Source organism: Dromiciops gliroides, chromosome 4 (genome assembly GCF_019393635.1).
Source record: "Dromiciops gliroides isolate mDroGli1 chromosome 4, mDroGli1.pri, whole genome shotgun sequence".
In the NCBI taxonomy this organism is placed as follows: domain Eukaryota; kingdom Metazoa; phylum Chordata; class Mammalia; order Microbiotheria; family Microbiotheriidae; genus Dromiciops; species Dromiciops gliroides.
In genome coordinates, this window is record NC_057864.1 from 236240624 (window position 1) to 236262160 (window position 21537).

The 21537-nt window shown below is 38.3% G+C and overlaps 2 protein-coding genes across 3 annotated transcripts in view; one reads left to right on the plus strand and one right to left on the minus strand.

Moving 5' to 3' along the window:
* Nucleotides 1–4712, minus strand: part of CFAP52 (cilia and flagella associated protein 52) — a 57491-nt gene extending 52779 nt beyond the window's left edge. For both annotated transcript variants that reach the window (XM_044000001.1, XM_044000002.1), the window contains exon 1: nucleotides 4495–4712. In XM_044000001.1, coding sequence (XP_043855936.1) covers nucleotides 4495–4567 — 73 coding nt within the window. In that variant the 5' untranslated portion in view covers nucleotides 4568–4712. The remainder of the gene's footprint in view (nucleotides 1–4494) is intronic.
* Nucleotides 4713–8900: 4188 nt separating this feature from the next.
* The window catches only part of STX8 (syntaxin 8), a 253960-nt gene continuing 241323 nt past the window's right edge, over nucleotides 8901–21537 (plus strand). Inside the window, exons 1-3 of the mRNA XM_044000019.1 lie at nucleotides 8901–9007; nucleotides 13765–13864; nucleotides 20506–20600. Coding sequence (XP_043855954.1) covers nucleotides 8991–9007; nucleotides 13765–13864; nucleotides 20506–20600 — 212 coding nt within the window. The 5' untranslated portion in view covers nucleotides 8901–8990. The remainder of the gene's footprint in view (nucleotides 9008–13764; nucleotides 13865–20505; nucleotides 20601–21537) is intronic.

The following is a 21537-nucleotide window of genomic DNA, read 5'->3' on the forward strand; positions in this document are numbered from 1 at the left end:
CATTGAGTCCCTTGTCTCTATCCTTTATTGCTTCTCATCCCTTTCCTTTTTTTTTTTTTTTTTGGGTGAGGCATTTGGGGTTAAGTGACTTGCCCAGAGTCACATAGCTAGTAAGTGTCAAGTGTCTGAGGCTGGATTTGAACTGAGGTCCTCTTGAATCCAGGACCGGTGCTCTATCTCCTGCGCTACCTAGCTGCCCCCATCTCATCCCTTTCCAAATCCCAACCTTTCACCCCCAATTTCTCACTTCAAGTCACTTCATCATTATCCTCTGCTATCCAGTGACACTGGCTTCCCTGCTGTTCCTCACATCAGACATTTCATCTTCTGACTCCATGCCTTGTGGTGGACTGCCCCCCCGTGTCTGGAATTCTCTCCTTCACCTGTTTCCTGCCTTCCCAGGCTTCCTTCAAGTCTTAGCTCAAGTCCTACCTTCTATAGGAAACCTTTCCCAATACCCTGTAATGCTAGTGCCTTCCTTCTGTTAATTATCTCTGATTTATTTGCACATAGCTTTTTTTTGCATGTTGTCTCCCTCATTAGACTGTGAGCTCCTTAAGAGAAAGACTGGGTTTTTTTTTTTTTTTTTGCTGTGCTTAATGTTTAGCATAGTTCCTGGCACATAGCAGGCACTTAAATGTTTACTGACTGAATAACACCTTATTATAATAAATAATAATAGCCTACATTTACATTGACATTTATTGTTTTAAATTTTGGAAAGCATTTTACATATACTATCTCTTTTGATCCTCACAACAACTCTGTGAGGCCTGGAACCTATTATTATCACCCCCATTTTATGGATAAGGAAACTGAAGCAGAGACTCTGAGCTATCTCGAATCACATGACATTTAAACATCTGAAGTAGGATTTTTGAATCCAAGTCATGCTAACCACTGGTTCCATCAGTATCTATTCTGCCATACTGTTTTTATGCTTCTTGACCTCTTTGAAGCATGTGACACTAATAACATCTCCCTCTGCCAAGATGTCCTCCAATTTTAGGGTTTTCAGACACTGTTCTCTCCTGATTTTCCTCCTACCTGTCTCATCACTCCTCAGACTCCTATTAGTATCTTCATTCCTATATGTGGGGTCTATCTTGGGCCCTTTTCTCTTCTCTCTCTCTGGTTTTGTAATTTCATCAGTTATTATGGGTTCAACTAATCTTATATGCAGAAGGTCCCAAATCTATATGTCTAGGAATCATCTCTCTCCTGAGTTCTGTATTCCTAACTGCCTGCCGGACATCTTCTCCTAGATATTCCATGGAATAGAAGGAGCATTTGAAACTCAGAACATCCAAGATGACTCATTATCTTTCTTTTTAAATCCACCCCTCTTCTAATTTGCTTCTTTCTGTCCAGAGCCTACTTATTCTCCTAATCACTTAAGTTTCCAAAATAGAAATCAACATCAACTCTTTCCTCTCCTACCTCTCACATTCAATCAGTTGTTAAGTCATTGATTCTATCTCTACAATGTGTCTCAAGTATTCCTTGACTCCACTCATTTGTTAATCACTCTACTTCAGGCTCTCATCACTTCTTGTCTGAACTATGGCAATAGCTTCCTCATTGGTCTTTCTGCCTCTGATCTTTCCCCTTTCCAATCAATACTCGATACCAATGCCCAATTGATATTTCTAAAGCACAGACCTAACCATGTCATTACCATGCTTAACAAGCTCCTGTGATTATTTGTCTCTAAGACAGAATAAAAATTTCTCCATTTGGCTGTTAAAGTCCTTCCCAATCAATGCCACCAGCCTAGCATTCCAGGTTTACTACCAACTACCCTCCTTCTTTCATTCTGTCCAAACCAGACATCTTGCTGTTCCTCATACAAGATATTCCATTTCTAGTCAGCAAGGTAGTACAGCAGATAGAGCGCTGAGCTTGGAGTCAGGAAGACCTAAGTTTAAATTTGGCCTCAGTCACTAGCTGTGAAGCCCTGGACAAGTTACTTACCCTCTATTTGTTTGTATGTTTCCTCAACAGTTAAATAGGGATAATGATAGCACTCAAAAAGTGAGATAATAAATGTAAAGTACTTAACAGTGTCTGGCCCATAGTAGAAGGCGCTATATAAATGCTTTTTCCTTTTCCCCACTTCCCTTTGCCTACATTACAATTCCTCATCTCTGTTTCACAGAAGTCCTAACCTTCCTTCAAAGATTAGCTCTAGTGCCACCTCCTATAGGAAGGCTATTCTGATTCTAGAACCCCAGTTCTAGGTGCTGAAGGAGGTAAAAGTTAAAACAAACAAACAAATTGGGGTCAGTCTAATATAAACATATAAACAATTATAATACCCAGTAAGAAAAACAAACAAAAACAAACAAACAAACAAAAGGGGCAGCTAGGTGGCGCAGTGGATAGAGCACTGGCCCTGGAGTCAGGAGTACCTGAGTTCAAATCTGGCCTCAGACACTTAACACTTACTAGCTGTGTGACCCTGGGCAAGTCACTTAACCCCAATTGCCTCACCAAAAAACAAACAAAAAAAACAACCCAGTAAGTCCACTACATTAGAGAGGTTCAAAGTGTATTTGAACTCCAAAGGACAGAGATAGACTAGTTAATATGTTTCAGTTATTTCAATGAGAAATTCAATTAAAACATCCAGAGCCGGGGGCAGCTAGGTGGCGCAGTGGATAAAGCACTGGCCTTGGATTCAGGAGGACCTGAGTTCAAATCCAGCCTGAGACAATAGACACTTGACACTTGTTGTGTGACCCTGGGCAAATCACTTAACCCTCATTGTCCTACCAAAAAAAAAAAAAAGAAAGAAATTAAGGTGACATAAAAAACCTAAACATAACAATAAAACATCCAGAGCCAATGAAATATATATGTATGTATATATGTATATGTATAAATATTGTTTCCCAGCATTAAACTTTATAGTGAGTGCTTAGTGTTGCTATTCTTTCTAAAGCTTTCTAATATATAAAGTCCAAACCCTTTAGCATAGTATTCAAGGATTTCCATTATTCAGTTCCATATAACTTTGCAACCTTATTCCATATTTTCCAGTCATATTAGTCAGGAAGACCTATGTTCAAATCCTGCTTCTGACACATACTAGCTTTGTGACCATTGGCAATTTATTTAACTTTGCAGTCGCCTACCCCCACCTCTGCTTCCATGCTGGACCTGGAGTCAGGAAGACCTGGCTTCAAATATACCCCGGGATGCTTACTAGCTGTGTGACCCTGAGCGTCATTGTAAAGAACTTTGCAAACCTTAAAGCACTATATAAATGTAAGCTATCATCAACATCATCATTATTCTAAGACTTTAAATTACAGAGCAGTAGTCAATCTGCATTTGTGGAAAGAATTTCCAAGCCATCAGTCCCCAATACAAAACACAGATCTGGACCAAAGAGAAAAACAAAAAAATTACATAGAGAAAAGCACTCTAGGGAACTAACAAATTACAAACATTTTATTACTGCTTAGTTTTAAATCTCCCCTATTGAAGTTATCCCTCCAGAAGAAAAACACAAATTACCTGCCCTCCTTCTAGATTTCTTCACCCTCCCCTATTTTTTCCTCACCCACAGTCAGAAATTACTTTTTTTTAGCGGGGCAAGGAGGGCTAAGTGACTTACCCAGGGTTACACAGCTAGCAAGTGTCAAGTGTCTGAGGCCGGGATTTGAACTCAGGAACTCCTGACTCTAGGGCCAGTGCTCTATCCACTGTGCCACCTAGCTGCCCCTGTTGGTTTGATTTTCAATCCCTGAGCATGACAGGTAGAAATCATGCAGCTCCAGGACCAGTGCTTTAGCCACTGCGCCACCTAGCTGCCCCCCAGAAATTACTTTTTAAACATCAAATTAGCTTAGTTACCATTCTCAAGTACTTTGGAAGGGGAAAAAACCCCACCCAGATAGATGAGTTAACAGCACAGTGGATTTTGAATTGGGAGCAGAAAGAGTCAAATACATAGCAGTGTCCAACCACAAGGGACTGGAGGAAACATTATAATGCTTTAGGTCAGAAAGGACAAGCTTCAAAGGTACGCTAGGTTAGGCAATCCCAAGCTGGAGAAGATGCTTTACAACTTCACCTATTAGGAGGGCCAATTGTCAGTCAATCAACTTAGGGAATCAGTCTTAATGATTTTAGCCCTCTGTATCCACAATCCTTATAGCTAGCGCTCCGCTCCTCTTTATCTACCCACTCCCCCCAGATCAATAAATCAGAGCTGTACTCCAGGGCCAAGATTAGGGGCAAAAGGCAGGAAGCGTGCAAACTATTCCGTCTCAAATTTTCCGTTTGCCACCCCTCCCCACCCACGCCCATGGGTTTCTAGGTCACTTCGTGACTCACTGAATCTTAGAAGTAAAGGATGTTCGAGTTGGAAGGGTCCTTAGAAATTATAAACGCAGTACTCATTTTACAGTGAGGGCCACTGTGGCGAAGTGACTTTCTTAACGTCGCAAAGAGAGAGCAGAGTTAGCATCTCTCTTCGTGCCTCACCATTGAAGCCGATCACTGCTTCAAGCTCCAGTCCAAGCACCTCGGATTCTGGCAGGGCCTCGGAATCCGCCATAGCTACAACACCACCAGTCTCTTCTTAGCTGAAACTCAGGGCCCCCCACTCCGCGTCCCTCTGTCGCGATGGCAACGAACCTGCGCGTGCGCTTGCGTACAAACCAGCTCCTACAACCACTAGGCGGCTCGCATCACTTCCACCCTTCTACAGATCTCAGGTACTTTACTGCATGAAATGACTCATTCGTCCTTGCAACAAAGAATGATTCATAGTACGCCTAATTTTCGAATTTTTCCCAATTAGCAAATTTTTAACCTTCATTTTTTATAAGTTTTAGTTCCAAATTTTCTTCGATCCACCCTCCCCTCCACCATCATTGAGAAGGCAAACAATTTGTTAAACATTATACATGTGCACGCATGCAAAACATATTGCCATATTACTCATTTTGTGAAAGAAAACATAACCAAACAAAAAAGCCCACAAGAAAAATGAAGTAAAAAAAAAACATTATACTTTAGTATGAGTTCAGATTCCATCGGTTCTTTCTCTGGAGGTGGATACCATTTTTCATCATAGGTTCTTCAGAATTATCTTGGATCTTTGTATTGCTGAGAATAGCTAAGTCATTCACAGTTGATCATTGTACAATATTCCAGTTACTGTGTACAATGTTCTCCTAGTTCTGCTCATTTCACTCAGCATAGTTCATGTAAGTCTTTCCAGGTTTTTATTAAATCTGCCTGCTCATCATTTCTTTTTCTTTTTTTCTTTGCTTTTTTCTTTTTTTTGCAGGGCAATGAAGATTAAGTGACTTTCTCAGGGTCACACAGCTAGTAAGTGTCAAGTGTTTGAGGTTGGATTTGAGCTCATGTCCTCCTGAATCCAGGGCCGGTGCTTTATCCATCATCATTTCTTATAGCACAATAGTATTTCATTACAATCATATACAACACTTTGTTCAGTCATTTCCCAGTCGATTGACTTCTCCACCTTCCAATTCTTTGCTACAACAAAAAAAAAACTGCTATAAATATTTTTGTAGATGTAGGAAAAGTTGACCATTTTAAAGCCAGGTTAATAAGTTTTGTGGCATCTTACAGTAAACTGATGCTCTAAAGAAGTGATCCCTAGTCCTGGTTTTGCTACACCACAGGAAATAGGGCATTTGTAATTATTCATAACATTCTCAAAACAAATTAACTGTAATTTATTTTGTTTTAAATACTCAAATACATATTGAAATATTTGAGTAATTTATTTTAAAATGAATTTTAAAATTCAGTGTTTTTCAACAAACATTTTAAGAGTTTTGCCATTATATTCTTAGACCTAGGGACTCCAAAGTTAGGCAGGACACACTTTTTAAGTTTAATCTGCACTAAATTCATCTGTCACTTTCTTAAGACTAGATAACCAATAAAACAATAAATTAAGCCCTTAGTTGTAGTGTTTGCAAATTATCTAAGTGTAAATGTTCAAACTGAAAAGAGCTGACTCCAGCACACCCCTAAGAACCTCAAAACCAGAAAGGTTCCATCAACATAAAATATTAGTAGCAGCACATTGTGTGTGTGTGTGTGTGTGTGTGTGTGTGTGTGTGTGTGTGTGTGTGTGTGTGTGTGTGTGTGTGTAGGAGTGGGTTGGGTGGTAGCAAAGATTTGAAAACAAAGTTGGGGATAGTTAGATTTTGTTATATGGATGTAATATTTTTTTTTTCTAATTTAGTTGATGATGTGATAACAAGGCAAGGGAATACTCCATCTAGCAGTAGGAGAGCAAGAGTCAATTTGTCAGTCAACTAGAATTTATTAAGTACCTACTATGTGCCAGGCATAGTGATAAGTTCTGGGGATACAAAGTAAGGCAAAAAAAACAAAAACAAAAAACAAACCCAACAACCCAACAGTTCTAGCTCTTAAGAAACTCACAGTCTAATAGGTAAGGGAAAGCCCTAAAATGTAAGGAGGACTGGGAAAGGGTTTTTGCAGAAGTTAGGACCTAAATGAGACTTGAAGGAATCCAGGAAAACTAGGAGGTAGAGATGAGGAGGGAAAGCATTTCAGGCATGGGATAGAGTGAAAATGTTTGTAGTCTGGAAATGGAGTGTTATGTGTAAGGAAAACAAGGAGGTCATTGTCATTGGATCCTAGTGTCCCTGGAGGGGAGTAAGAGTTAAAGAGACTGGGAAGGTAATAATGCAACAAATGATGAAGGGCATTAAAAGCCAATTAGAGGATTTTATATTTAATCCTAGAGGTGATAGGGAGCCACTGCAGTTTATTGAATAGGGAAGTTACAAGGTCAGATTTGTGTTTTAAGATTACTCTGACAGCTGAGTAGGTGGTGGAGTATAATGGTGAGAGATGAGAGGTAAGGGGAAGAACCAACAGGTTATTTAAATAGTTGAGGAATGAGGTGGTGGGGACTGCACCAGGGTGATTGCTTCAGAGAGAAGGGGAACAAACATGAGAGATGTTACAGAGGTATAGATGGTAGAGTTTGACATCTGTTTAGATGGATAAAGGATGAGAGACCTTGAGGAGTGAAGGATAATATCTAGGTTTTGAGCCTGGGTGACTGGGAGGATGATGGTACACTTGACAGTAAGTAATAGAGAGACTGGGAAAGGGAAGGGTTTTCTGCAAAAGATAAATGAGTTCAGTTTTAGAAATGTTGAGTTTAATATTGGTATAGAACATTCAGTTCAAAATGTGCAATAGACAATCAGAAATGAGAGACTGGAAGTTGGGAGAGAAGTTAGGGCTGGACAAGTATAACTGAGAGTTTTCTGTATAGTTTAAGGTCCAGGAGAGGGACAGACATAGATATAGATACAAAGACATCAGAAATAGCTTCAAGGGGCATGACACCCAACAGTGAAGAGAATCTGCTATAAGAACTCAGGGCAGAGTAAGTCCTACCAATTGAGAATTTAGCCTTGTGAGAACTCTAATAGAACATTTTTCTATTAGAAAATATTTCAAGACCCTACAGTACCAGAGGATTGAGTAACCTTCACCTCTCTATCATTCTATTCTAGGTTTTATGTCCATTCTTCCTACAGAACCTACATGTAATTATGGGAGATTTATTGAGGTTTAGTATATATTGTTTTTTACAATGCCTTAACAGTTAGATTCCATCACTTTCTTAAGTCTAAACAGTCAACAAAACAATAAATCAAGCCCTGATTTGCAGTGTTTTTAAGGTGTAAATGCTCACATTGAAAATGTGGGTATGCAGCTCTTCAGTTAGAGGCGGCTAGGTGGCGCAGTGGGTAAAGCACCAATCCTGGATTCAGGAGGACCTGAGCTCAAATTCTACCTTAGATAAGTGACACTTACTAGCTGTGTGACCCTGGGCAAGTCACTTAACCCTCATTGTCCCCCCCCCCCAAAAAAAATTAGTTTTAAAAAAAAGAAAATGTGGCTATGAACAAGTACTTCATCTAATCTAAACAAAATTCAGGCAGAATTATATGCAGACCTTGTTGGTCCATAGTGAACTAAGGAGATAAGTTCTCACTTCTGATAAATGTATCAGGGATAAGTGGTTAAGATGTGTTCTTACTTGATTAAACTTTTACCTTTCTCTTAGTGGGGTGAGGTAGTTGATCTGCCAACTTAATGACCCTTACCTTTACATTTGATTGGTTTTATTACAAATATGATAACATTTTATCAGTTGATGAACGTGTTACATTTTCATTGTATATTTAGGGTTTTTTTGTGTTGCTCTAAAGTTATAATATATACTTAATTCTATTTGACTAAAATATTGGCTAAAATGATTTTTCATAGACTGACATGTGGAAGAGGTGACAATTTGTTTGGAAATCACCTCAGACCATTCCAGGGGGCACTGAGGGTTATAATCTTAAGGTCTCAACTGGTCTCTGGGTCACAGCTAGTGCCCATCCAGAAATCTTCCTTTCTGTGAGGTCGGCTTTCCATTCACTCCTCTTCCTCCCCCCTCCTCCATTTTTTGCTCTTTAAATTTTATTTTACAGTTCATAGGCACATGGATTTAGAGTTGGAAAAGCCTTTTTGGGTTTTGCCTTCAAATCTTCTCTTCCTAGGTGAGAAAATATGCACTTGGAAGTTAAGTGACTTGCCCAGGGTCACACCCCACACGTAGTCACTGTTTGGAGGAGGCTTTGGATTAATAATGATGATGATGACGATGATGATGATATCTGGACAAGTCACTTATGCTCCTGCACTTTAAAACTGATAACCTGCACAAAGCATTTCCCGTTTCTCATCTCTAAAATGAGGGAGTTGTACTAGATGATCTCTAAGACCCCTTCCTCGTAAGGACTTCCCCCTCCCAGCTCCACCCCGCCCCCTTGTGGCTCCGCTAGGAAGACACACTCTCGCTTCCTCTCCGAGCGCTTGCTTCGCGACTGAGCCATTTGGTCTGCCGTAGTCCGCGGCGGCAACCCGGAAGTTTTGCGGGAAGTAGCTGAGGCAGCGTCATGGCGCCGGACCCTTGGTGAGGCCGGGGCGGAGGGACCCAGAGCTGGCACTTGGGGGGGCAGCGTGGGGGTCGTAGGTCAGGGGTTGGGGGGAAGACGTTCTCGCTGTGGCAGCTGGGCGGGAGCCGGGGTTTAGCGGCGTCCTCCTCGGGAGTAAAAGGAGAGCAGGAGCGGGAAGCCGGCTCTTTCTGAGAGCAGAACTGAGACTCCCTAGAACAGACCGCTTTTAGGAAACTTGAGTTGGATTTCGTTGTGTTTTTTTTTCCTACAGTTCAACCGGTCGGCGACGCAAAGGAGGGATAATAACAATAGTAATGATGATGATGATGATAATGACAAAACATATATAAAATACGTACAACGTGCCAGACCCTCTGCTAAGAGCTTAACAATTATCTCATTTGCTTCTTACTACCACGGGGGTAGGGGGAGGAATGGGGGGGGGGGAGGGAAAGGGGAGGGGGGAGGTGCTATTGTTATTATTATTCCCTAGGGCAGACAGGTTCATTGATTTGCCTAGAGTCTCACACCTGAAACCGGATTTGAACTCAGGTCTTCCTGTGTTCTATCTACTGAGGCTACCCACCTCTGGATTCAAGCTTAGGTGGTCTCCGGGATGACCTTTTCTTGGATAAGTGAGCACTGATACTAAATGCCCCACGGCACTTCCTCATCTCAACTTTCCTGCTCCTCTTTCATAGAGTCCTCTGTAATATGATTTCATTCACATGCACTCGGAGTTATGTGCCCTCATATTCCGTGGCCTGTCGATATGCTTTGCTTCATTTAATCCACAAATCAATTAAATAACATCTAAATTATGTGTCTGGCTTCGCATAGCTAGTAAACATTTAATTCAGAATCTGATTCCAACTCTGCAGTTGCCCTGGCTGTCCCATATGCCCTTCTTACATCTGCTTCAAAGTCCAGCTCTTTTAAGATATACCTTAGGCACAGTCTTCTACATGAAATCTTTCCTGATCCTCTCAAATATTAATATCTTTCCTCACAAACAATCATGTATTTAACTACTTTGTATGTATTTAGATTCACTTTTATTATGCTTTATATATATTTTTATATATGTACTTGTCTCTCTATTAGAATGTAAGCTCCTTGCGAGTAGAGATTGTTTCATTGTCATAGTATAGTGCCTGGCACATAGTAGGCATTTAATAAATGTTGATTTGATTGGTCTAAGTTTGGCTCTCTATCCACTATCTACTTAGCTACTAACATAAACATCATTATGTGTGATTTTCATCCATCCATCAAGAGTTTACCTTCTACCACAGAAGGGGAACTACATACTATCAGGAAGGTCTCCAGTATGTTATGTAGCTTTTCTGAAATATTAGACATGAACAAGATCTGTGGTATAGTGGGGTTGTGAGCTATACTCATGGAAGGAGTATCTGCACATATAAGTCACAGATTAGTCTCATATAAGTAAATGTCACATGATTTCACAATCTGGTTCTATTCCACCCTTTTCAGCTTTATTATATATATATATATATATATATATATATATATATATATATATATATATATATATATATATATATATATATTCAGCTTTATATATGTACACACATATACACATATTATGGCCTCCACGCACTCCATTATCCAGCCATGCTGGCATTAATGTTCTCACATGTGACACTTCATTTTCCATTTCTCTGCCTTTACACTGGATGTTCTCTGTGCCTCAGATGTGTTCCCTCCCACCTTGCCTCTTTGCCTTTTAGAATACTTTAGTTTGAAGACTCATCTCAAGTATTACATTCTGCAAAAGACTTTCCTTTCTTATTCTCCCCAGCTCCTATTGCCTTCCCTACCCAGGTTAATTTGTATCTGTTTTGTATGTGTTTTTATTCATTCCTTCAGTTGTATCCTCTTCTGTAATCCCATGTACCATAGCACGACATGGGGTTGGGGTTTTCTTGACAAATAATGGAGTGGTTTCCCTTAGTTTGAGGCAAACAGAGGTTAAATGACTTCCCCAGGGTCACATAGCTACTAAGTGTCATTCGAACTTGTCTTTGTGACTCCAGGCCCAGTACTGTATCCACTGAGCCACCAAGCTGCCTCCATTGATTGATTGATTGATTGCATGATACCATACATAGTGCTGAGTACTCAGTAAATACTTTTTGATACATTATTTATTTATATCTATATGGATAAAGAGATTGCTGTAGATCAACAGTATTAAACATGACCCACAGGCTTTATTTTAGCCCACAACACTCTTGAGTGCAGCTGGACCCAGATTAAAATAGAGAAATAATTAAATAAAAATACATTAAAAGATAGATAATATTACATTTTACACTGTAAGCTTTTTGAAAGCAAGGATCAGTTCATAAAAGGCCCATAGAAAGAACCTTCTTTCTTTGTAGTCTTCAACCTCTACCTATCTACATGTTCCTTTCCTTCCTGCCTTCAGACTTGCCCAAGTCTCCTATCCATAACCTTCTTTAGACTCTAACATCCCCTCAAACTCCTTCCTCTTTCTTGGCTAGAATCTTTTGAAAAAGCTCATTCAGTGCCTTAACTTATTCTCTCACATATTCTTCAGTCCTTTGCACTCTGGCTTCTTAACCCATTGTTCAGCTGAAATTGTCCTCCCTGATGTTACCAATGATCTCTCTGTCTCTGTCTCTGTCTCTCTGCTTCTCTCTCTCTCTGTCTCGGCAGGGCAATGAGGATTAAGTGACTTGCCCAGGGTCACACAGCTAGTAAATGTCAAGTGTCTGAGGCTGGATTTGAACTCAGGTCCTCCTGAATCCAGGGCCAGTGCTTTATCCACTGCACCGCTTAGGTGTCCCCACCAATGATCTCTTAACTGGCAAATCTAAGTCTTTAAACAGTATTGATTCTTCTTAACCCCGAATTTGACACTTGGTCACCCTTTCCTACTGAACACCTCGCTAGGTTTTTGTGTCATTACTCTCCTGGTTCTCCTTTGTCTAACCTCTCATCCATATCACACAACCTAACTGCAAGTGTTCCTGAGGCACTGTAATAGTCTCCTTTCTCTTCTTTCTCTACTCTGTGACATCATCAGCTCTAATAGGTTTAATGATTATTTCTATTTAGATGACTCATAGACCTATGTAACTGGTGCAGTCTCTCTCCTGAGCTTTAGTCCTAAATTTTTGGTTGCCCCATTGGCCATTTCAAACTGGATGTTCCCCAAAACATCTCAAATGCAACAGTTTCAAACATAAGTTAGTGTCTTTCCTTCAAAACCTATCCCTCTTCCATACTTTCTATTTCTGATGAAGGCACTCTCACTCAGTATACCATGCTCACATCTTATTTATCCTTGACTCCTTTTTCTCACCTCACCTATACAGTCAATTGCTAAATCTTGCCATTTCTAATTTTACAACATCTATTACATCTTATCCTTTCCTTCCACTCACACAGCTATCCTCATCTGGCTCTCTTCTTGCTTAGATTATTACAATAACCTCTTAATTAGCTCCCTAGCCCTCTTAAGTCTTTAAAACATTTTTAACTTACTTTTTATTATTCATTTAAAATTTTTTCAGTTCCAAATTCTCTGTTCCTCCAGTTCCTCTTCCACCCATTGAGAAGGCATGTGCTATCATTATATACGTGAAGTCTTAGAAAGCATATCACTGCCTTAAGTCTTTCACCATTGAATTCCATCCTATACACTGCTGCCAAAGTAATTTTCCTTGAGCTCAGATTTGACCAGATTACTCCTTTACTCAGCAAATTTTACTGACTCCCTATTGCTGCTTGGATAAAAAAATAAATTCTTCTGTTTAGTTTTCAAAATCCTTTATGACTTGGTACCCATCTCTTTTTGCAGTCTGAATGGACTCTCCTGAACTCTGCAGTCCAGCCTTCTCTAGCCTTCTCTCTGTTTTTCCCATGGCACTCATTTCCTATCTCTAAATCTTTGAATTGACCATTCTACATGTCCCTCTTTACTTCTACCTCAGAGTCCCTTCTTTGAAGATGTGCTCAAATTTCGTCTTCTGTATGCAGCTTTTTTTTTTTTGATGGATCATGCATTTATTTTGTATATACTTATATGTACATGTTGTATCCTTGGAGAGAATGTAATCTTTATGTGGGTAAAAATTATTTCATTATTTGTGTTGCATTCCGAGGGCCAAGAAGATTGTCTATTTGACATTTTAAATCAGATTGCCCCTTAAACACAGCATATACAGAACTGAACTTGTTATTTTCCCCTTAAAACCCTCACATCTTCCAAATTCTCATATTTCTATGTAAGGTACCATCATCCTTAATGAAGCTTTCTTGTTCTCTTAATTGCTAGTGTCATTTCTCCCAAACTACCTTGTATTTAACTACTTTGTATTTATTCTCTTTATATATTCAGCTTATTCTTAAATATGTACTTGTTTCCTGCCCTATTTGGACATAAGCTCCTTGGTAGTAGGGATTATTTGTTTCATTGTATTTGTATCCTCAGCACCTAGCACAGTGCAGACACAAGCAGGCCCATTTATTAATTGATTTCCTTTATTAGGCATCTAATTAACCTCTTCATTTTATAGACTAGAAAACTCAGGCCCCCATATAAAGTGACTTGTCTGACCCAGGCCACAGATATATTAAGTAGAAGAGGTGGTATTCAAACCTATGCCCTCTAACTCTAAATCTACTATTCTAGGAATAGATCTGGACATTTAAAATTGGAAAATAAAGAAATTTTCTTTAAGAGTCTGAAATCATTTTTCTTCACTTTATTTTGATAAAGGTTGTCTACTTATGATTCCACTTGTCATATTGCACAAGAAATTGCTGAGAAAATCCAACAGCGTAACCAGTGTGAAAGAAATGGTGAAAGTACAACCAAGGTAACAACAGTAATAAATTATCTAATCTTTGTTTTAGCTTGGAAGTCTGAAAAAAACTTTTCATCTTTGAAGCTAAGTATTCACTGTCTGTATATTCAGTGCTTCAGTGAAACTCATTGATGTGGGTATTCCCCACAATGTGGGTACACATGAAAACCCTCAAACACCCTTATTTCCTAGTTACTCAGCTTACCCATTTGCTGTTACCTACTCCACTACCCCACCACAGCTACTCCACTATGACAGAGATACCTTTGATTTTACTGTCACCCAAAATATAACCACTTTCATTTTCATGAACTCTGAAATTCCCATATTAGATCATAGTCTTTTGTCATTTCCTCCTCACCATGATCTTTATTCCATCTATCTTTTGGTTCTTTACTAGTCTCTCATTAGCTATATTTTCTTCCTTTTCCCATTTTGACTCCTTGGTAAACCAGTTCTTCTTTCAAGAAAAACCTAATCTCGTCATTAATCTTTGCTTCTTCCAAGCTTCAGCCTTGGATTATTCTCACCATCTGTTGCCTTCATTCCTTTTCACATGCTGCTGAGTGAAGTCATAAAACCATGCGTCTTGGGTCTACTAAAATTTTATGTTACATAATCCCTATGGGGCCCTCAGTGCTGCACGGCATTCCTTTTGTATCTCCCTAATTGACTATCCTCATTTGCCACAGTAGCTCTTACAGTCCTTAAAAATCTCATAGCTTTCCTGTATCCTCTCAATTCAGAACTTTGCTTCGTATTTCATCTTCTCCTCCTCATCTCATAAAACCCAGATGCCTGCTACTAGTATCTCCTCCTTCACTCTAGTGTCACATGAAAAAGTGTTTCTTCTTGCTGCCAGAACAAACCCCTCTGCTTGCACAATTGATGCCATTCCATCTCTTCTTTTATAGCAGATTGTAACTGTTATCCCATTCTTTCATTATCTTCAATCTTCCTTGTCTACTGGATGTTTCCCTACTGCCTACAAACATGCCCATTTCTTCCTCATACTGAAAAAAACCCTTTCTTGATCTGTCAATCTCTATTAGCTATTATCCTTTATCTTACATCCCTTTATATGGCAAAACTTCACTGCTTTGACTACATTCCACAAATTTTGGTATGTTGTCTCATCGTTGTCATTCTCTCTAATAAAATTATTAGTTGTTTCTATGATTTGTTCTTTGATATGCTCATTCTTTAAGATTATATTAGTTTCCAATTAATTTTTAATTCATGCTTTCATGACCCTTTATTGAATGTAATTTTTATTGAATTATGGTCTGAAAAGGTTGTCTGTTTTTCTGCATTTGGTTGTGAGATTTTTATTATTTTATTTTTATTTAGTCAGTTTTTGTGAAGGTGCCATGAACAGCTGAGAAAAACGCATACTCCTTTTCATTCCCATTCAGTTTTCCCCAGAGGTCTATCATATCTGGCTTTTCTAAGATCTAATTTATCTCCTTAACTTATTTCTTATTTTTTTTTAATGGCTAGATTTATCTAGCTCTGAGAGGGGAAAGTTGAGATCCCTCGCCTGTATAGTTTTGTTGTCTGTTTCCTTCTGTAATTCATTTAACTTTTCCTTCTCCTTCGACTTTTTTGTTGGGTAAGATAAATTTCTATACCCAAGTTAGTGTGTGTGTGTGTGTGTGTGTGTGTATGTGTGTATTCTCTCCCTTTTAACCAATTCTGATTAGAGTGATGTTCAAACATTGACCCCCTCCCCCCCATTTTCCCTCAGGTGTAAAAGCTCCTCTTTCCATTCCTTTTATGTGAGAAATTTTCCCCCCTTCTTCCTCTCCCTTCCCCTTCTCCCAGTATATTCCTCTTTCTCTTTTTTTTTTTTTGAGATAATACATATATCTAAGCCTCATATATTAAACCTCACTTATTAGCCTCACATCTAAGCCCTCTATTTAGAATCCTTCTGACTGCCCTAATAATGATTAAGTTCTTAGAAACTACATGAATCATCTTCCCATATAGGAATGTAAATAATAGTTTAACCTTATTAAGTCCTTTGTGATTTCTCTTTCATGTTTCCTTTCTATGTTTCTTTTGAGTCTTATGTGTGAATCTCAGATTTTCTGTTCTGATCTGTGTTTTCATCAGGAATGCTTGAAATATATCCTCTATTTCATTAAACATCCATTTTCCCCCGCTGAAGTATTATACTCAGTTTGACTGGGTAGGTTATTCTTGGTTATAATTCTAGCTCCTTTGTTTTCTGGAATATCATATTTCAAGCCCTCTAATCTTTTAATGTAGAAAACTGCTAAATCTTGCGTGATCCTGACTATGGCTCCATGGATTTTGAGTGTTTGGTTTTTTTTTCCTGGCTACTTGCAATATTTTCTCTTTAAATCTGGGAGCTCTGGAATTTGGCTATAATATTCCTAGGCATTTTGATTTTGGGACTTCTTTTAGGAGGTGATCAGTGAATTTTTTCATTTTCTATTTTGGCCTTTGGTTCTAACATATTGGGGCAATTTTGCTTGATAACTTAGTCCAATAATACCTAAATTAACTCTCCTCAATCTGTTTTCCAGGTCAATTGTTTTTCTGATGAGACAGTTCATATTTTCTTCTATTTTTTCATTCTTTTGCTTCTTTTTGATTGTTTCTTTATATCTCATGCAATTATCATCTTCTATTTGCCCAATTCTAATTTTTAAGTTCTTTTCTTCAGTGAATTTTTGTACCCCTTTTCTATTTGGACAATTCTTTTTTTAAAGTGTTATCTTGGTCACTATTTTTTTTTGTGCTTCTTTTGTGCAGTTAATTCTCTTTTCATAATTTTCTTGCATTACTCTCATTTCTTTTCTTGATGTTTCCTCTACCAGTCTTATTATCTCTTTCTTTAACTCTTCCAGTAATTATTGTTGGGCTTGTGTCTAATTTGCATATTTTTTCTTTGAGGCTTTGCTCATAATTGTTTTCATGTTGTCTTCTTTTGAGTTTGTGTTTTGATTTTCCCTGTTACCATAGTAGCTTTTTATGTTCAGTCTTTTTGTTTGGGGGGGGGGGTTTGCTCATTTTCCAAGCCTATTTCTTGACTTTGAACTTTGTGTTAAAATTGGGCTCTGTTCACCTGTATGGATGCACTATCTCAAGTTTTAGGCTTTTTTATGATCTTCCCTCTGTCTCTTGTCAACCTCTTCTCATTTACTGACTGGTTCCTTCCCTATTGCTTTTGAATATGTTGAAGTTTCTCCATCCTTAAAAAATCTCCATTAGATCCCAACATCCTCTCAAGTTATTGTCTTCCATATCTTGCCTTCCTTTTTCAGACATATTCCTTGAGAAAGTTTTCTACACTTGCTGATGCTACTTGTTTTCCTCCCACTAGCTCTTCAGTCTGTTAGTCTTTTAACCTTAACTGAAATCGCTTTCTCCAAAGCTATTAGTGATCTCTTAATTGCCAGTTCTACTGTCCTTTTCTCAGTCTTTATACTTCTTTACTTATCTTCTGCATTTTACTTTGTTGTGTTGATCTCCTTCTCCTAGATATTTTTCTTCTCTGAGTTTCCATTACAGTCTGCCTCTTTCTAGTTGGGGAAGGGGAAGAGAATAAGCATTTATAAAGTGCCCACTATGTGTCAGGCACTGTGTTAGGTGCTTTATATATATTAATTCATTTGATCTTCACAAACTCTTGTTAGTTGGAGAGGGGAAAAGAGGAGGGATAAGCACTTATATAACATCTACTATGCTAGAGACTAAGTACTAAGTACTCTGCAAATATATTTTATTGATCCTCACAACAACCTTGCTATATTATCCCATTTTATAGTTGAGGAAACTGGGGTAAACAGAGGTTAAGTGACTTGCCCAGAGACACACAGGTAGTTAGTATCTGAGGTTGGATTTGAATCCAGGTATTCCTAATTCCAGGCCAATGCTATATGTATTGTACCACCTAGCTGCTAGTTCTCTTACCTGTTTGACTGTTCTTATTGCATTTATGCCATAAATTGCTCAGATGTTTCTCAATTTATGGACACTTCCTCTGATTGCCATTCTTTGCCATCACAAAAAAGAGCTATAAATATTTTTATACATTCTTAGCTAAAACTCATTTTGCTTAACACTAATCCTTTCTTTAATCTACCTTTCCTCGAGTCCTCCCTTTTTCCCTTTCCCTCCTGTTTCCCTGTTGAGTGAAATGTATTTCTTTATGCAACTCTGTGTGTGTGTGTGTGTGTTTACGTGTTTGTGTGTTATTCTTGCCTCTAACTGGTTCAGATGAGAGTGAGGTTCAAGTTCATCTGCCCCTCTTCCTCATTTGTATAGATGTGTACTTGTGCACTTTGATTATGTGAGATAATTTTCTTTAACCTTCCTTTCCTTTCCTCTTCCCTAGTGTATGTCTTTTCCTCTCTTTCCCCATTCTTCTCTTAAGGTCATCAAGACATAACAGAAGCCCCTTTCAAGTCTTGCTTCATCTTTTATGGAAATTCTAGTTAAATTTGTACCCAAGCTATAATTTTCTTTGAGGCTTTGCTTGTAGATATTTTGTAGTCATTATGTATTTTTGAGTTTGTGTCCCAAGTGTCTCGATCACTATAATATCTTTTTATTGTGGGATTATTTTTTTGCTTGCTCAGTCTTCTAGGTTACTTTCTGACTTTGGATTTTATGTTAGTATCAGGCTCTGCATACTTCTGGAGAGAAAGTCTGGGCTGGTCCTGTTGCTGCTTTCTTGGCATATTAAGTCTTCCCTTGTTCCAGGATCTCAGGGACATATCAGCTCAGGGGGTCCACAAGCTTTCAGTGCTTCCAAAGGGAAATTATTCAGGGCAAAATCTGATTCTTACTTTCTCTGATCTGAGTTCTGTAAGTTTGTGATCTGTGTTTGATTCCCTATCCTCAGTTTCTACACACCTGTGTGTCAAGACTAGAAAAATAACTTTTTCTAGCGTTTCCTGATCGAGACTTGGTCTGGTGTGATTTCTAAATGTTTTTGGAATTTTTGAGGGGAGCTTGCTGCATTGTTTCTTACTATTCTGACACCTTGGCTCTACTGCCTTTTGAATATTTCAAATTGGATGTCCCAGACATCCAAATAACCTATCCAAAACAAAATATATTATCTCTTCCCACCTCCTCCACGCCCCAGACTTCCCTCACTTTTTCCAAAATTCCCTATTCCTCTTGAAGGCATTATCACTTCCAGATTACCGGGTTCACAACCTCATTGTTATGTTCAACTCCTTATTCTCCCTCATTCCACATATCTAATCAGTTGCTAAAACCTAACATTTCTATTTTAGCATCTCCCATGTTCCACCCTTTTCCTCTATCCACACAGCTACCATCTTAGGTTCTCATAACCTTTTGCCTATATTATTGCAGTGGCTTTGTAATTGATCTCTGCCTTAAGTTTCTCACCACTATAGTCTGTTTTATATTCTGCTGCCAAAGTAGTTTTCCTTAAGCCCAGATCTGACCCTACTTCATAAATTCCAGTGCCTCCCTGTTGTTGCTAGGATAAAGTATAAACTATTGTTTAAACTTACAATTTGGGAGGAAAGAAAGACTCTGAATCAGTCACTGAATTTATTGAGGAAGGAAAGAATTGTCCTTCCTGGAGGTAGGTAGATAATAGCCACCAGAATCTTAATAATAAATGTAGATTAAATGAATCTCAAATGAGTAGAGGGCATTGAGTAATGATGATAGGAGGGCCTGAAATTGGCAGTGGGGAGCAAATTGTATTCCACCTCTCCCACTAGTGAGTCAGATTATGAGTCAAAGTACAACCGATGTTGGAAAAGGTAGCTAGGGAAGCTGTGTCACCAGGAGGCAACCTTGTCTCAGTGAATGCAAGAAGATGGTTGGAGCAAGAAAGGCAAAGGTTTAAGATGAAAAAGATTTGTTATCAATGCAGCAGGCATTCTAGAAAGCACAGTAGACACTGGACACTGGAGCTTGTAACTTCCTATGAAAACTCTTAGAAATATAGAGAATTCGGGGCAGCTAGGTGGCGCAGTGGATAGAGCACCGGCCCTGGAGTCAGGAGTACCTGAGTTCAAATCCGGCCTCAGACACTTAACACTTACTAGCTGTGTGACCCTGGGCAAGTCACTTAACCCCAATTGCCTCACTAAAAAAAAAAGAAAGAAATACAGAGAATTCAATTTGTTTTTATTCATGAAGTTTAGGTTATGATGAGATGGACAGTAACGCCTGTCTTTTGTCTCCAACTTACATATTAATCCTCCCTCAAATACCCTAACCAATCTGTTCCTCAGCCTGCTCATCTCTATCCAACCTCATCTACACACAAAGATGTTCATACCCCCAATCTTGCCATTACCCACAAATGTACTACTTCTATGTTCAAGAATTCTGAAATTCCCTTATCTGATCATAATCTATTTCATCTTGGAGAATGGTCTCCATCTGTGTCTGATCTTGTGTTGTTTAACACTTTTATTGATAAACAATTCAAAATGTGTACTTTTTGATGATGTATTAAAAGACTTGTCTTTGTTTATAAAAGGTAGCACATTACTATCATTTCTAAGATAGAAATTGTTTTTCCCCCTTGGTAAAATCATGTATGTAACAGAATTAAAATGATTTTGTATAATCTATTGAACATTTTAAGACTGGAATAATTAACTGTGCTCTTTACTTTTCAGCTTACCATTGCAATCCGAGCTTTGTTGCAGAATCTGAAGGAAAAGATCAGCCTTTTGAAGGACTTATTGCTAAGAGCTGTGTCAACACACCAGATGTATCCATGCAAATATTTCAATGCCCTTTCCAGTATTTTAAGGGGGGGGGGGAGGAAAAATACTCTTTTGAGAGTATAATCTGGGCCACCCAGATTTTTTTACAGTGAGGAAGACCTCCAAAATGCTATTTGTAATTTAAATTTTCTGTTTTAAATAAGTTTTGCAGTGAATCTGCTGGCATAGTAAGATTTGAGTAAAAACTTATCTATTTGGGTGTAGTGTTAGATATAGGGAGCTTTTGTTTAGTGTATTACATCTTTATAGACTTCTACAGTGCTACCTACCTGGAATTCCACTTTTTAAAAAGTATCAGCTATGCTTTGATGGATGGCTTGAATTGATTACGATTCTAAGGTGTGACTCTTGTTCTAGAACTGTTGGTACTATTTCATGGTATATAGTCTGTTCGTTAGGGACCTAGCACCAACAAGAATCTTATATTAAATCTCTCTCTTTTTTCCTCCTATGTAGATTACTTGTGATTGGATTATCTTCTCTGGGTTTTTGTTTTTTTTTAAACTTGGAAGAGTCTGCCTGACATACACAGAGGGTGGACAAAAATTTCAATTAAACTAAAAATATATTGTCATTATTTCTCTAACACCCATAAACATTATCAAGCTTTGTTAAAAATAACTTAAGGAATCCATAATCTGTTTTATTTGGGGGGAAAATTTTATCATTCTAAAGTATTCAATTAAACCTGATTTTACAATGATTTAAAAATTTATTCTGAATCAGTTTTCTATCATTTTGAATTTGATTGCTGTTCTTCCATAATAAAGACATTAATTTTGGCATTGTTTCAGGAAACAGTTCACTGCTTAATACTAAAAGTGGAAAAAAGTAGCCATACAGTTTGAAAAATGCAAGCAAACTTGAGAGATGGTTTCTTATTTTTTAAAACTGGAGCATTTTGTGATTACTTCCCATCTT